This window comes from Anabrus simplex, chromosome 1 (assembly GCF_040414725.1).
Source record: "Anabrus simplex isolate iqAnaSimp1 chromosome 1, ASM4041472v1, whole genome shotgun sequence".
Classification (NCBI taxonomy): Eukaryota; Metazoa; Arthropoda; class Insecta; order Orthoptera; family Tettigoniidae; genus Anabrus; species Anabrus simplex.
The window spans coordinates 817,851,901-817,869,246 of record NC_090265.1 but is presented as its reverse complement, the minus strand read 5'-3'; the positions used below and the strand labels follow the sequence as shown (position 1 = coordinate 817,869,246).

General features: G+C 39.3%; 1 protein-coding gene across 1 annotated transcript in view; it reads left to right on the top strand.

Moving 5' to 3' along the window:
• Positions 1-17,346, top strand: part of LOC136857115 (proto-oncogene tyrosine-protein kinase receptor Ret) — a 142,672-nt gene that overhangs the window by 57,345 nt on the left and 67,981 nt on the right. Inside the window, exons 4-6 of the mRNA XM_067135521.2 lie at positions 3,276-3,469; positions 5,369-5,539; positions 8,890-8,992. Of these exons, the coding sequence (XP_066991622.2) occupies positions 3,276-3,469; positions 5,369-5,539; positions 8,890-8,992 (468 nt within the window). The remainder of the gene's footprint in view (positions 1-3,275; positions 3,470-5,368; positions 5,540-8,889; positions 8,993-17,346) is intronic.

Genomic DNA, 17,346 nt, shown 5'->3' with positions numbered 1-17,346 from the left:
TTCATCCGATATTTTAAAATTCTGAGGCCCGGTTTCTTCAACGAATGGTAAATGTTAACACTGCTGTTAAGTAGTCTTAACACCCAATTTAACAAAATGGCCGTCTCCTCGAGAATTGTTAACACTAACAAAATTGTTAATACGTGTGTTAAATTAACATGGCACCAGCCCTGTGTTAAACCACATAACAGTTTTCAAAATGGTAGAATCTAGATTACGTAAGTTTGAAGCATTCCTGCTGTATGAAAACTACTTATAAACTGAAAACTATAAGATCTATCTCTATCGGTGCAACGTAAAGCAACTTGTATAAATTTAAGAAGGCAAAGGATGATCCATACTAAGAAAAAAATGCATTTTCAGATTTGTCAGAAAAAAGCTATCTACAAAGATATCTAATTAGTAATTATCAAAGCTATAATGAACAAGATAATAGAATACTATAGTAGATATAGTTTTCAGGGTGGTTTCCCATGGATTGGAACTTCTCAGTGTCTCCAGTCCATCAGTTTCTTATAGTTCCTAGATATTATGCTTAAGACTCTTTTCTTTCTTTCTTTCTTTCTTTCTTTCTTAACCTTTTTACCCTCCAGGGTCGGCTCTTGCCTCGGATTCAGCAAGTGATCCCACCTCTACCGCCTCAAGGGCACTGTCCTGGAGCATAAAACTTTGGATAGGGAGGATGAAACTGGTGAGGAGGACCATTACCTCTCCCAGGTGGCCTCACCTGCTATGCTGAACAAAGGGCTTGTGGGGGATGGGAAGATAGCAAGGGATAGGCAAGGAAGAAGGAAGGAAGCGTCCGTGGCCTTAAGTTAGGTACCTCTCGGCATTTGCCGGGAGGAGAAGTGGAGAACCTACGGAAAACCACATCCAGGATGACTGAGGTGAAAATCGACCCCACCCCTTCTATTCAGTTGACCTCCCGAGGCTGAGTGGACCCCGTTCCATTCCTCGTACCACTTTTCAGATTTTGTTGCAGAGCCGGGAATCAAACCCGGACCTCCGGGGGTGGCAGCTAATCACACTAACCACTACATCACAGGGGCGGACCAGACTCTTTTCGTGTAACTTAATTGTAGGCACTTAGCGACTACGTTCATGACATCATGACAATGGTATTTAGAATTGTGCAGAGTTTCTGCTTCCGTTAGAGCATTCATTGGCAAGGCATTATATTATATTCTCCGCAGTAAAAGAATACCCGAAAATCATTCAAGAAGTATTTCAATTATCACATGTTCCCGGCGTTATAGAAGCCTTAAACTGCACTCATATAAGAATATACTAAATGTTGTGATATAACCGTCCGTTCTTTCATTTTTCAAGCACACCCACACCCTTTCAAAATTAAATCTATAATAATGTTTTTCTCGTATTCATCATAATAACGCTTTTCTTGCCTGTTAGTGGATATGTTTACGTCTCCACTAGCCATAACCTATAATAACCTCAACCAAGTGTAACAATATACCGCTCTGAGCGCTGTATGTAAAGAAACAAAAGACGCTCACTGCCAAACGCGTTCAGAAATCTCACGGAAATGTGTCAATTGGTCTTTAACAGTTGTTTCGTAACAAATGTTGTAAATTTCGTAAAACAGCGAACTTTTAACCAAAAGTGATAAATTACTAACAATTGTTAGTTAACATTTGTTAAGTAAAATTTAACACTGAGTTGAAGAAACCGGGCATGAGACTAGGATGAAGGACTTAAAAATTACCAAGTCCATTGATAGATAATGTATAAACTTCTAAATTATTTATGCTATAAATTAAAGAAAATGATTCTTACATGAAGAATTGCCACAAATTATGGACTTTAAGTAAATTGTAACTTTTGAGATTAATTTTAATTGTTTAATTCTTATAAAGATTTTTACTGTCAGTCTTATGCCTACGTCACTATCACTTAATGGTAAACTTAAGCGTAAGTATGCTGGAAAAAGTGTTCCTTTTTGGCATTTATCAAAATATGGCTACAGCGATGTGTGCTGTCTCTCTTCTGTTACCACTCATAGACACTTGATAGCATTTTCACTGCATCATCATCACCATACACTAAAGGCTAAGCCTTGTCTCTACAACCATTCTCCTCTCAATCATGCTTTTCTCCTCACTTCCTTGTAGTCTTTACATCCCATCAAGTTTCTCACATCTTCGAAGTATATCTTCCTTGGTCTTCCTCTTCTTTTCTTTCCTAGTATTTTTCCTTCATTATATCTCAGGATATGACCTACAAGTTTTAACTTTCTTCTTTCCGTATCCTTTATCAGTCTCCGTTGCTTTTTGACTTCCTTTAGAACATCTTGATTCGTCTTCCTTTCTTTTTTGTCCAGCATATCCTCGTTCAGTTGCTTTCAATGAATCTCTTTCCATTTTTTCATAATCCAGTTCTCACAATCATAAAGCAGTACACTCCAGACAAAGGATTTTGCAAAAGCCTTCCTTGTTTCTAAACTTATATGGATATTCTTTAAAAGATTTCTTTCATTTAGAAAAGCCTGTTTAGCAAGAGCTATTCTTCTTTTAATTTCCTTGGTGCATCTGTTGTCTTAAATGCTTCCTACGTAACAGAAATGTTTCACTTGTTCTGCTTTGGAATTTCCTATTTTTATGTTTGTATTATTTTCCCCTACCATCTTTGCTCACAACTGCTCACACTACTACTACTACTACTACTACTACTACTAAAAAGTTTTCATTCCTCCCCTGAAGGGGGAGGCGGGTCTCATAGACGGTAACGCCGTCTCTCAGGCAAGGAGATTTTTTGCTGTGAAGGGGCTGCTCGGAGAAGGTGACGGGGTTGGCGGTCGTGGCCTATACTAGGAACTGTCCCGGCATTCACCTTAGTGCAGGAGAAAGGAAAAGCACAGAAAACCATTCTCAGGACAGCCGACGAATGGGGCCAGCCGTGAGGTGCAGCCCTGTCCCGTCTCCCGAATACAGCCACGGTAGAGCCGTAGCCACCATTCCTCTGCTCAGTTGGCCGCCGGAGTGCAGAGCTGTTGGACCACGGACCAGCCGTGGCCACTTGTGGGCTGAGACCCACTTTTCATCCACCGACGCTGCTTACAACATTGTCACTGCAACTGTACAAAAACTTACCGGGTGCAAGAGCTTGTTTAATAAATAGAAAGATTACACTTTGGAAGGAAGAGATAATAGCAATTTACTTATCGTGCGATATAATTTGTGTAGGTAATAATTTGGGCAAGATTTTCAAGTATTGTTCTCTGAGTGTTGACAAACTAATCGCTTGCAATGCTCTTTCAGGGGAAATATATCAGACACAACAGAAACAGGAGGATGTGCTTGGCGAGAACCAAAGGAATACCGAAGTGATGTTTTAACTAAGCAGTACTCGACGTGCACACCAGACCTAGAAACTTGTCCGGATGACGCATGTGACCCTTTGGAGGACTTATTCCCTGCTCTCTGTCCACAGGACTGCATTCAAAACGACAAAGGTATGTATTTTTCTTATTTTTGTTCAAATTTATGATAGCTACTCACACGTTAGCACGCTCATATATGGAATGAATGTCAGCCATCTTTTCTTAAGATAAAATATAAGGTTCCATAACAACAGCTTCAAATACCACTATAAATGCAATACGCTATAAACATACAGTGATGAGCCTGGTACCTGGATCATGTACACTGACCAGCAAAATTAATGTATCACTTGAATTTTAAAAGGAAAAAGCATGTTAAATTGTGAAGCATTTGTTTTATTATTTACAATGATTATTATCATGAAAAAATATCTAATTAACTAAGGGTGGCAATAACAGACAGATAACATTACTTAGATAATCTTTTCATGAAAAACCGACCTCGACAGCTGCAGTCGCTTAAGTGCGGCCAGTATCCAGTATTCGGGAGATAGTAGGTTCGAACCCCACTGTCGGCAGCCCTGAAGATGGTTTTCCGTGGTTTCCCATTTTCACACCAGGCAAATGCTGGGGCTGTACCTTAATTAAGGCCACGGCCGCTTCCTTTCCACTCCTAGCCCTTTCCTATCCCATCGTTGCCATAAGACCTATCCGTGTCAGTGCGACGTAAAGCAACTAGCAAAAAAAAATTAATGAAAATAATAAAATAAATGCTTTGCAATTTAAAAAGCTTTTTCCTTTGAAAATTCAAGAGATCCATTAATTTTTCCGGTCAGTAAACTACGTTTTAAAGGTTGAAAATGTGATTTCGTCATATACTGGAAACGCCAGATTTACCGACCTTTATTTATTAGAAATTTTATCCTTGTTTTACTGACCTGTATACACTCTTGCAATTTGCACTTTCTTTCTTTCTTTCTTTCTTTCTTTCTTTCTTTCTTAATCCGTTTACCCTCCAGGGTTGGTTTTTCCCTCGGTCTCCCATATTAACTGATACAAACGCGTTTTATCCTGGTTTGTAACATGTTAAAAGGGCCAATGTCTCTGTTAAGTACTAAACGAACAGTTAACGTTTAATTAAATAACCCCTTGCCAATAATGTTAGATTACCAATAAAGATTAGAGACCTGTCAATTTTTAAAGAACACGATAGAAAAAATTAGCGTTTAATAAGGTGACTTCCACAAAGAAAGTATAAAGTTATTTAAAGTTAGTTGTGAAAAAAATAATTGGAAAACTATAAGCAAAACTTCAAATGCTCATAGCTCAAAAACAGGTTTTATGACATTGACCCTTTTAGAACCAAGCCACAGAATTATTCAATTCTACGTTTTTCGAATAAATTTTGTTTAATCCCCTAATTAGAATACGATGTTTCTCATCGGCTAATTAAGGAAAATGAAGATGTTTCATTGCAATGTTTTGTGATTAAAGGGGTGAAACTGGGGTAAGTACCCTGATTAGAATATTAAAATTCTCACAATTTCCATTAAGCTAGAGGGCTGGAATTTGGCACAGGTATTCTTATAAGTTAATTAGGAAAAGTATGCATGTTTAATTCCGATGCTATGTGATAAAAGGGGTAAAACATGGTTAACAACCCAGAACACAATATCACTAAATCTCACACTTTCCCCAAAGGCATTTGGTAATAAAATTATCCGGTGCAAAGGATAAGCATTCATTTAGTTTATTAGTAAGTGATATTCAATTTTTTTAAATACTAGAAAATGTAGGATAAAGAACATAGAAAATTATTCAGTTCTACGTTTTTCGAATAAATATATTTTTGTAAAAAGTGCTTAATATTTAAAAGGCATTTCTCACTGATTTTTCTTGAATGAAATAATTTCTAAGTTTTTCCTCTTAAAATGCATTTATTGAGTTCGTCCTTTGTATTTGCAACGCCTCAAATGTTCAGATTTTCATTTCTTCCAGTCTATGATTCACCTTTGTCTGTCTTGTCCGTAGCTTTCGGCATGCCGACCAGTAAAGGTCGAGGTTTAAGCAAGGGCCATGGTGTATGCACATGTGACAGGATAACCTGCTCGTGTGACGAGAGAGTAATCACCAACAAGTTGATGACAGCAGTTCCCAGCACACCTACCACCCCTGAGAGCAGCGGACCCAGTACGAAAAAAGGTAACATACCTGTGTTCATTAACACAACATTTGTGATCTGAGATGCGTGATTATAGCTTACTGGCCGGTACATTATCAGTCATATCTGTACACAGAGTGGTCCACCTGCCTACGATTTAATGTAGCTGTATGCAATATAAAAACGTCGAAAAAATTATTGTACCAGTCAGATAAATGCAAGAGTAGGTCAAGCCAGAAATGTGTTCAATAAAATTAAGAAAATCTTCCACAGCAAGGACCTCAATCTTAATGTAAAACTTAGACTTTCGAGGTACTATTTACTTTCAACCTTTTGCACGGAATAGAAACATGAACCTGTAGGTGATATTAGTCTGTCACCGTCTATTGTAATTGGGGAAGTATCCTTGTTATGGAGAAAGGAAATTCTGATTGCAGTAAATATCAAGAAACTACAATATCTGGATTACTTGATGCGAATCGAGACGACCATACAGGCTAATAGTGCTAGATGGGTTGCGCATCTTCAAGAATTATAAGTGGGTAATGAATCACTTTGTATAAAGAAAATGAGAAATTCGATTATGTATAATGCCACAATAGTATTTTTGGTATTATGCTATAACAGGATCTTAAACCGTAAAATTGGGAGCATTGGTGAGGTTGATTACTTCTTTGGCCATTAAATTGTGATTTTCAGTGATCATGAGTGGATATTACTAGATATTTACAGTATTATATATACTGTAGTTTTACCTTCATGTTTGTAACCGTATCCTCTGTATGCCATATGAAATAAGAAGTATAAGAAGAAGAAGAATACCTAAGAGTAATACCATATTTGTACCAATCTGCTTTATGTATTGAGATCGGAAGACAAAGTATTAATTGTACAAGGGACGAGCAAGAAGTTTCCGTTCGACGGTCGTACAGTCCTGAATCGGGTTGCCAATCAGACAAAATCGGCCTGAGCATTGAGGCACCGATCCCACCGATGCACCAGGTTGAAGATCCCCGTGTAGTAAAACACCGTGTCCTGCTGCGTGAAGAAGTCCGTAACCGCCTGCTGCACATCCTCATCCGACGGGAAGCGTCGACCATTCAAGGCCTTTTGAGCAGACACCGAAGGCGTGAAAATCGCATGAGGAGATATCAGGACTATAGGGCCTCATTGCCTCGTCCACCGCCCGCTTGCTGTCCGTAATGGATGAAGCTGGGCCTTCCAGATCACCCGGCGTCTTTTGTCAAAACGCGACCCGCACGGAATTTGGTACACCATTCCACAACACATGCTGCCCCATACACCGTCTTCATTCTCCGATTCATGTCTGTCCTTCGGCAGCCAAGAACAGAATAACAGCACATTGGTCCTGTTTGGACGCATTTGTTAATAACATCACCATAGTTCACGTGGCCGCATTTAACGCACGCACCTCGGTACAACACGACTGCCACACTAAACCCTTTGCCTACATGTCCATGCTTATATACCCACATCGGAGTCGCACAACGTTTCATGCCCGCTACAGTAACGCCCTCAAATGGAAGCTGTTTGGATCACGCCTCATAGTACATCATAGTTTGTATGTTCTCTTATTCCAGATAAAGTTATTATTAAGATAGTAACGACCAAAGCCAATTTGACTGCAATTATGCAACACTGTAGAGCGTGACAGTTCTGCCCTTTGGACTAAATTTTACAATTAATATAAAAACTTTAGGAATCAATCTGTACTTTACTCACCAGCTTTGTATTATACAATATTATACAGTTAATTCGGATATGTTTTTGGGCTGGGGGCTCTGTCTGGAATTATCGCCATCAACTTAGCGTAAACAATTTTGCCTGGACAGAAACCGACACCAGAAAGGCGTTAACGTTACATTTCACAACTAGGCCCTATGTATGAACAATTATTTGCGGGTTATTTCAGTATAGGCCTAAACCCAATTTCATATCTCATAGACCGTTCTAATCATAACATTATTTTTCTTCAAGTTTTCTTTGAACTCCCTCTGTGGCTGGTGGCGGTAGAATAACACACACGGCATCCCTTGCCTGTCGTAAGAGGCCACTAAAAGGGGCCCCAAGGGTTCTTAACTTGGGAGGGTGGGTTGGTGACCACGGGGCCCTTATCTGAGTCCCTCCTGTGGTTGGCGGCAGTAGAAAAATACCCACGATATCCCCTGCCTGTCGTAAGGGGCTCTCAACTTGGGAGCGTGGGTTGGCGACCAGGGGGACCTTAGCTGAGTACTGGCATTGCTTCCACTTACTTGTGCCAGGCCCCTCACTTTCATCTATTCTACCCGACCTCCCTTGGTTGAATCTTTTTATTTTCTGACCCCGACGGTGTTAAGAGCATTCGAGGCATAGAGAGCCATTCAATTTCACGCCCTTCGTGGCCCTTGTCTACCTTCGGTCGATTCCTTCATTTTTCGAAGTGTCCGATCCCTTCCATTGTTTCTCCCTGATTAGTGTTATATAGACATAGAAGATGGTTACCTAGTTGTACTGCCTCTTAAAACAATCATTACAATACACCTTATGAATGCACTTCTAGTTTAATTGTAATTTAGATACCCTAATTACTTTGACCATTTAACATTATTTCATTAATTATTGTTTAACAGGTGTCTGGAGCCACCTTTAACCAACACAGTCTATTGCCATATAACCACAAACCAATTATTCTCATTGGTTAAACACTGGTTAAACACAACTTCAACGGTACCTACTTTTAATACATGTAATTTAAAAAGATTTTTATCATAATTAAGGCCGGCTTTATTCCAAAAAACATAAATAATAACGAATTTGATGTATACGTCTATACAAGACTGTACTACGCCATGACACCTGTCGTTTGTTTTCCCTGTAAGTGTCGTGGCTACCAGCAGTTCAAGTAGATTCAAAAATGGTCGGCAGGTAGCAGTCTTTATCTTTCATGTCCTTGACGTATCTTGAGAATATTTATGGCCATAAAATTGAGTGTTAAATCAGCGACCATTTTGTTGGTCGTAGACCTCTATAGGTGGGGTTATGTTATGAATATTGTGCGGTGGATAAGCTGCCATTTTGTTGGTCGTAGATCTCTATAGGTGGGACTATGTAATGAATATTGTGTGCTAGATCAGCTGCCATTTTATTGGGCGTAGATCATGATGCTACTTATTTATTTCGATTTATCGGATTTCTTTATCTCCCCCGTGGGTGGAATGTCGTAAGAGGCTACTAAGAGGGGAGCAACCAAAGAATCTGTACTCACTCACTTATCTTTTAAGCCCAAAAATATATCCATGATTCTGTGCTTTCCCGTGTGGCAGAGAAATATTTTTACAACACTAAAGAAGTCATTAGTACATTGTACCATACATATTATCTGTGTTCACAGCTGATCTTCGCGGCTCATGTGGAGCGGAATGTAAGCTAGGCGTTGTTGTGGGGAGCCTTCTCCTTATAGGAAGTACAATCGGCTTCATCTTTTGGAGATACAGGTGAGTAAACCCACTTTAAATACTTATTTTCTGTAAATACTAGTTCAGACTTTAAAAAGACCACTGACATGCTTAAACTTATCAAGCTAAGTGATGGTTTATTTGTTCATCGATCTCACCGAGTGGGATACGAATCGTACGGGCAGCAATAGATGTTACCTTGTGTTCGGGTTCGAGCCCCATCATCGACAGTCCCAAGGATGCTTTTGCGTGGTTTCACATTTTCACACCGGGCAAATACTACAGCTGTACCTTCATTGCTTCTTTCCCAATTCTAGCTATTTCCTATCACATCTTCGCCGACGTCTTATCTGAGTTAGTGTGGCATTAAGACAATAGGAGAGAAAAATTCTCAATTTTCATGTTTTGAGTAATTCAGGTGAACTCATAATAGATCCCAGGGAATCACTGGAGAGGTGGAGGGAATATTTTGAACATCTTCTCAATGTAAAAGGAAATCATCATGGTGGTGTTGCAAACAGCCAAGCTCATGGGGAGGAGGAAAATGATGTTGGTGAAATTATGCTTGAGGAAGTGGAAAGGATAGTAAATAAACTCCATTGTCATAAGGCAGCAGGAACAGATGAAATTAGACCTGAAATGGTGAAGTATAGTGGGAAGGCAGGGATGAAATGGCTTCATAGAGTAGTAAAATTAGCGTGGAGTGTTGGTAAGGTACCTTCAGATTGGACAAAAGCAGTAATTGCACCTATCTATAAGCAAGGGAACAGGAAGGATTGCAATAACTATCGAGGTATCTCATTGATTAGTATACCAGGCAAAGTATTCACAGGCATCTTGGAAGGGAGGGTGCGATCAGTCGTTGAGAGGAAGTTGGATGAAAACCAGTGTGGTTTCAGACCACAGAGAGGCTGTCAGGATCAGATTTTCAGTATGCGCCAGGTAATTGAAAAATGCTACGAGAGGAATAGGCAGTTGTGTTTATGTTTCGTAGATCTAGAGAAAGCATATGACAGGGTACCGAGGGAAAAGATGTTCACTATACTGGGGGACTATGGAATTAAAGGTAGATTATTAAAATCAATCAGAGGCATTTATGTTGACAACTGGGCTTCAGTGAGAATTGATGGTAGAATGAGTTCTTGGTTCAGGGTACTTACAGGAATTAGACAAGGCTGTAATCTTTCACCTTTGCTGTTTGTAGTTTACATGGATCATATGCTGAAAGGTATAAAATGGCAGGGAGGGATTCAGTTAGGTGGAAATGTAGTAAGCAGCCTGGCCTATGCTGACGACTTGGTCTTAATGGCAGACTGTGCCGAAAGCCTGCAGTCTAACATCTTAGAACTTGAAAATAGGTGCAATGAGTATGGTATGAAAATTAGCCTCTCGAAAACTAAATTGATGTCAGTAGTTAAGAAATTCAACAGAATTGAATGTCAGATTGGTGATACAAAGCTAGAACAGGTCGATAATTTCAAGTATTTAGGTTGTGTTTTTTCCCAGGATGGTAATATACTAAGCGAGATTGAATCAAGGTGTAGTAAAGCTAATGCAGTGAGATCGCAGTTGCGATCAGCAGTATTCTGTAAGAAGGAAGTCAGCTCCCAGACGAAACTATCTTTACATCGGTCTGTTTTCAGACCAACTTTGCTTTACGGGAGCGAAAGCTGGGTGGACTCAGGATATCTTATTCATAAGTTAGAAGTAACAGACATGAAAGTAGCAAGAATGATTGCTGGTACAAACAGGTGGGAACAATGGCAGAAGGGTACTCGGAATGAGGAGATAAAGGCTAATTTAGGAATGAACTCGATGGATGAAGCTGTACGCATAAACCGGCTTCGGTGGTGGAGTCATGTGAGGCGAATGGAGGAGGATAGTTACCTAGGAGAATAATGGACTCTGTTATGGAGGGTAAGAGAAGTAGAGGGAGACCAAGACGACGATGGTTAGACTCTGTTTCTAACAATTTAAAGATAAGAGGTATAGAACTAAATGAGGCCACAACACTAGTTGCAAATCGAGGATTGTGGCGACGTTTAGTTAATTCTCAGAGGCTTGCAGACTGAACGCTGAAAGGCATAACAGTCTATAATGATAATGTATGTATGTATGTTTCATATCCTAAAGGCCTCCACACACAGAAAGCTAGCTAAAATATGCTTTGCTACGCAACCCAACGAAAACGATTGCTCCGATGAAGTTACATGGAATGGCACACACAGACTGCTGTGCTATGCCTAAGCTAAGCTAAGCTAAGCTATGCTACGCAACTCAACGAAAACGATCGCTCCGATGAAGTTACATGGAATGGCACATACAGATTGTTATGCTAAGCTATGCTGAGCTAAGGAATGCCAAGCTAAATTTTACAGATCTTCAAGGACGCGATTTTCATAGCTGTAGCTGGCTTCGCACATGCGCACAATCACCTTTTTGCCCGGCATCTAGCATGTATGTGGCTTTCGTGAATGACCTCAATACAGTAGTTATTATATTGCTTTATTGTTTCGTGTTTGTTAATTATCATGGAAGGCAGAAGAAAGGAAGAAAGCCTGACTGAAGAGATACAAAAATATTATAGTCTGTCGAGTTATTAAAGATAACCATGAAAGACAACTGTTGGCAAGAAACAAATGAAACTCTAGAAATTGATTGTATGTATCATTTATTACTTTTACTTACATTTCTACCCTACTTTCTATAATTTGGGTACTTTATATTCATTCTTCTTAATATCATCCTCAGTAACAGAGGAAAGTTCATGAAACTGTTCCTGATTTAGACGAAAGTAATATTTTAAATTATTCATCATACCCACGCAATGCTTGAATCAAATTATGGAATTCACCATGAATATTCTCCTTCCAATTTCATTAATACAGAATCTTCTCCTCTTTCTGTTTCTTTTCTTCCTATATCTTCCACCACAGAGGTAAATAAAATAGCCCCCTGTTCAATAAATCCGACAACTTTAAAAACCTGCCTAGCATAGTTTAGCTTCGCTTTTCATTCGTGACATAGCACAACATAGCTTGGGATTGCTTAGCACAGCGTAGCTTACCGTAGCTTAGCATTCTGTGTGTGGTGGCCTTAAGACAAATATTTTGAGGAAATAAAAACAATTCTCTACGTTATTTCGTCCTAATGATATGAATTTTTCAATAATTTAGGGAACTCGAAAACACACAGATTTCTGAACCAGTTTTAAAATATGTAACTTACACACCAAACAGGTTGCCCACATTTTTGTTAAATGTGTTTCTGTAGCATGTACCTTAAGTTTTGTTGAAAAGCATAGCAGATCTAAAGTATCAGCTGTGCATGATGTACGCTATTTTTCTATTTTTTCCAGCCGGGCTGAGTCGCTCAGACGATTGGGGCGCTCGCCTTCTGACCCTAACTTGGCAGGTTTGATCCTGGCTGAAATACGTCAGCCTCGTATCGGTTGATTTACTGGCACGTAAAATAACTCCTGTGGGACAAAATTCTGGCACCTCGGCGTCTCCGAAAACCTTTAAAAGTTGTTAGTAGGACGTAAAAACATTATTATTATTATTATTATTATTATTATTATTATTATTATTATTATTATTATTATTATTATTATTATTATTATTATTATTATTATTATTATTATTATTATTATTATTATTATTATTATTATTACAGGGTTATTCTAAATCATTGTCGGGGTTACAAGAATTCATAACTCACAGTGCAATTGACGTAGGAATATTAATCTTGTTTTGTTGTGTACTGTAACTCATAAAGTTATTTTGACATACATTGCAAAGGCTCGATATGTGCGCCTTGTGTCACTCTACACACATCTACTCGATAGTCCTTCTCTTCCCATACACGAGTCAACATGGCAGCGGTGATGCTTTCGAAGGCGGCTTGGATGCGCTGCTTCACTTCCTGAATATCCACCGGTAGAGGAGGAACAAATACCTGATCTTTAACGTATCCCCACAGGAAGAAATCGCATGGTGTAAGATCTGGTGAACGTGGTGGAAAGGGTAAGAGCATCAGATCACCTTCCGTTCCGCGTCGCATCCATCGTTGTGGAAGTTCTTGGTTTAAAAATGTTCTAAACCCCCTGTGGAAATGAGGTGGTGCACCATCCTGCTGCAGCACGTTATCATCCCTGTCGTCATTCAACTGGGGTAACTGCCATTCTGTGAGCATGTCCAGGTAAGTCAGCCACGTTACTGCCTGTTCATTGAAGAAGAACGGGCCATACCTTCGTGTTTGAAACGGCACAGAACACATTCCCCTTAAGAAAGTCTCGCACATGTTCCACATAACAATGGTGGTTCGTTGCACCCCAAATGCGAACTTTTTGTTTGTTTACCTTTCCACTTACATGAAAAGTAGCTTCGTCACTGAAAATTACTCTGTCAAGAAAACCATCATCTTCTTCAATCCGTTCCTGCAGTGCCATGCAAAAGTTGAAACGTAGGGCTTTGTCATTAGCTGTTAGAGCGTGACGCAGTTGTAGGCGATATGGCTTTACCTTTAGGCGCCTTCGTAATACACGCCATACTTTGGTTTGAGGAACTTGAAGTTCCCTACTACATCTCGTAGTTGATTTCTTAGAACTACGGAGATAAACGCCCCTAATCCGATTCACATCCGCTTCTGACACAGTGGGACGCCCACTGCTTTTCACTTTGCACAAATAACCTGTATCCACAAATTGTGCGTACCATCTGCGAATAGAGTTGTCGGAAGGAGGCTCCTTCCCATATTTTGTCCGAAAATGGCGCTGGACTCTGGTAACGGATCGGTGTTGATGAAATTCAAGAGTACAAAAAGCTTTCTCCTTATCGCTAACCGCCATTTTGTTAAACACTGCTGTTACTGCCATCTGGTGGTAACTTCTGTACTACAGTTGATGCAAAGCAAAACTTTGAGAGTTTGTCTAACAGTACTGCAACAGTAGAAATGGTATGTTTTCCACGTTTTGCAAAAAATATCACGAAACCCCGACAATAATTTAGAATAACCCTGTATTATTGTCATTATTATTATTATTACTATTATTATTATTTCTATTTTTGGGTAATGATATCCACGATATTAAGTCTCTTAAAACAACAATAACCATCAATTTTCTATTTTTGGTTAAATATGAGGAATATTTGCAGCCGGTGAACTTTTCATATGTATTCATTAATACATTTTCTTTAACTTTACACAAGATTTTTCAACATTAATCTATCCCGGACACCCACAGGTGATTGTATTTTTCAATTACTTTTTTTGGTAGGGAGTGTCTAGCTCCATGGCTAAATGGTTAGTGTGCTGGCCCAGGGTCTAAGGGGTCTCAAGTTCGATTCCAGAACGGGTAGGGGAGTTTAAATTCCATTGGTTGATTTCGATGGTTCGAGGGCTGGGAGTATGCGTTCCGTCTTCAGCATTGGAGATCATAGATAGGACTCCATCCTCACAGATGCGCAAGTCGCCTATAAGCGTCAACTAGAAAGACCTGCAGCAGGCCTCTCCGGAGGACACACAGCATAATAATGGTAGGGTGTGGTGGCATCATTTGCAAAACTAATCTATATATATAAAAGCAAGTCGGGCTGGAGCGATGTATATATAAATATTTAAAAATGAAAAAAGACGTGAATTAATGAGGCACTTCCAGAAATCTCAGAAATTTGAAACTTGGTACGAGGGAAACTGATGACCCCAGGATCCCTAGAAAAATCGGAAATTCTCAAAATTCCCTGAAGGGGGCACGCTGGGGGGGCTCAAATTTTGGGCTCAGCATAAGAACACAGTCGTATAGTATATCCAAAACGATAACCTATAGGTTTCGTGGGCTTAAAAATTTTCGGGAATTTCCTCATTTTTATCCCCCATCCCCCCAAATCAAGATGGCGGCACAACCTGCGAAACGAGGTAGACAATTGAAATTTGGTGAAATTATAGCTTTTGGTCCCTAACCGACGGGAAAATTCCAAGATGTTCAAATTTTTCACTTTTTACCCCCAAAGATATCGAAATACGGAGGCAATTTTAATGACTGTGCAGACATTCTTTTGAGCTATTTTTTGGCTAAACGGTAAGTCGTATCACAAAACGGATGGCACAATGTCGCTTCAATTCGGAGTGATCTACAACTTTGGTCCTGTGATATTTTGTCGTATCTCTCTCCCTTATACGTTAAATTCGGCCGTATTTCTGGATTGTTCGTAAATTTGGTGATTTTTACAAGTATATTTTATTGTTTGACACACTTATAACAATGATAGGATCATCACGTTGTGTGCGCACATTGGCACGATTAAGGGACATATGTGTACCAAATTTCATGATTCTAGCTTATACATAAGTAGGCAAAATGTAATGTAAAATGTTAAAAATGAACCCAAATTTCACCCTATTCAAAATTTGAACTCTATTTACCCCCTTAATATGGGAGATACGAGGAAATGGTTTAGAAACAAACATGTAGAGCGATAAATGAGGCGTCTGATGGCGCAAACCGTTTCTTAATATCATGAACCGTTTAGGAGATATGAATCTCGAAGTGGAAGTCTGCACTTTTCAACGTGCTCATGCTTATCCGTCATCTATATATATAAAAGCAAGTCGGGCTGGAGCGATGTATATATAAATATTTAAAAATGAAAAAAGACGTGAATTAATGAGGCACTTCCATAAATCTCAGAAATTTGAAACTTGGTACAAGGGAAACTGATGACCCCAGGATCCCTAGAAAAATCGGAAATTCTCAAAATTCCCTGAAGGGGGCACGCTGGGGGGGCTCAAATTTTGGGCTCAGCATAAGAACACAGTCGTATAGTATATCCAAAACGATAACCTATAGGTTTCGTGGGCTTAAAAATTTTCGGGAATTTCCTCATTTTTATCCCCCATCCCCCCCAAATCAAGATGGCGGCACAACCTGCGAAACGAGGTAGACAATTGAAATTTGGTGAAATTATAGCTTTTGGTCCCTAACCGACGGGAAAATTCCAAGATGTTCAAATTTTTCACTTTTTACCCCCAAAGATATCGAAATACGGAGGCAATTTTAATGACTGTGCAGATATTCCTTTTGAGCTATTTTTTGGCTAAACGGTAAGTCGTATCACAAAACGGATGGCACAATGTCCCTTCAATTTGGAGTTATCTACAACTTTGGTCCTGTGACATTTTGTCGTATCTCTCTCCCTTATACGTTAAATTCGGCCGTATTTCTGGATTGTTCGTAAATTTGGTGATTTTTACAAGTATATTTTATTGTTTGACACACTTATAACAATGATAGGATCATCACGTTGTGTGCGCACATTGGCACGATTAAGGGACATATGTGTACCAAATTTCATGATTCTAGCTTATACATAAGTAGGCAAAATGTAATGTAAAATGTTAAAAATGCACCCAAATTTCACCCTATTCAAAATTTGAACTCAATTTACCCCCTTAATATGGGAGATACGAGGAAATGGTTTAGAAACAAACATGTAGAGCGATAAATGAGGCGTCTGATGGAGCAAACCGTTTCTTAATATCATAAACCGTTTAGGAGATATGAATCTCGAAGTGGAAGTCTGCACTTTTCAACGTGCTCATGCTTATCCGTCATCTATCTATATATATAAAAGCAAGTCGGGCTGGAGCGATGTATATATAAATATTTAAAAATGAAAAAAGACGTGAATTAATGAGGCACTTCCAGAAATCTCAGAAATTTGAAACTTGGTACAAGGGAAACTGATGACCCCAGGATCCCTAGAAAAATCGGAAATTCTCAAAATTCCCTGAAGGGGGCACGCTGGGGGGGCTCAAATTTTGGGCTCAGCATAAGAACACAGTCGTATAGTATATCCAAAACGATAACCTATAGGTTTCGTGGGCTTAAAAATTTTCGGGAATTTCCTCATTTTTATCCCCCATCCCCCCCAAATCAAGATGGCGGCACAACCTGCGAAACGAGGTAGACAATTGAAATTTGGTGAAATTATAGCTTTTGGTCCCTAACCGACGGGAAAATTCCAAGATGTTCAAATTTTTCACTTTTTACCCCCAAAGATATCGAAATACGGAGGCAATTTTAATGACTGTGCAGATATTCCTTTTGAGCTATTTTTTGGCTAAACGGTAAGTCGTATCACAAAACGGATGGCACAATGTCCCTTCAATTTGGAGTTATCTACAACTTTGGTCCTGTGACATTTTGTCGTATCTCTCTCCCTTATACGTTAAATTCGGCCGTATTTCTGGATTGTTCGTAAATTTGGTGATTTTTACAAGTATATTTTATTGTTTGACACACTTATAACAATGATAGGATCATCACGTTGTGTGCGCACATTGGCACGATTAAGGGACATATGTGTACCAAATTTCATGATTCTAGCTTATAC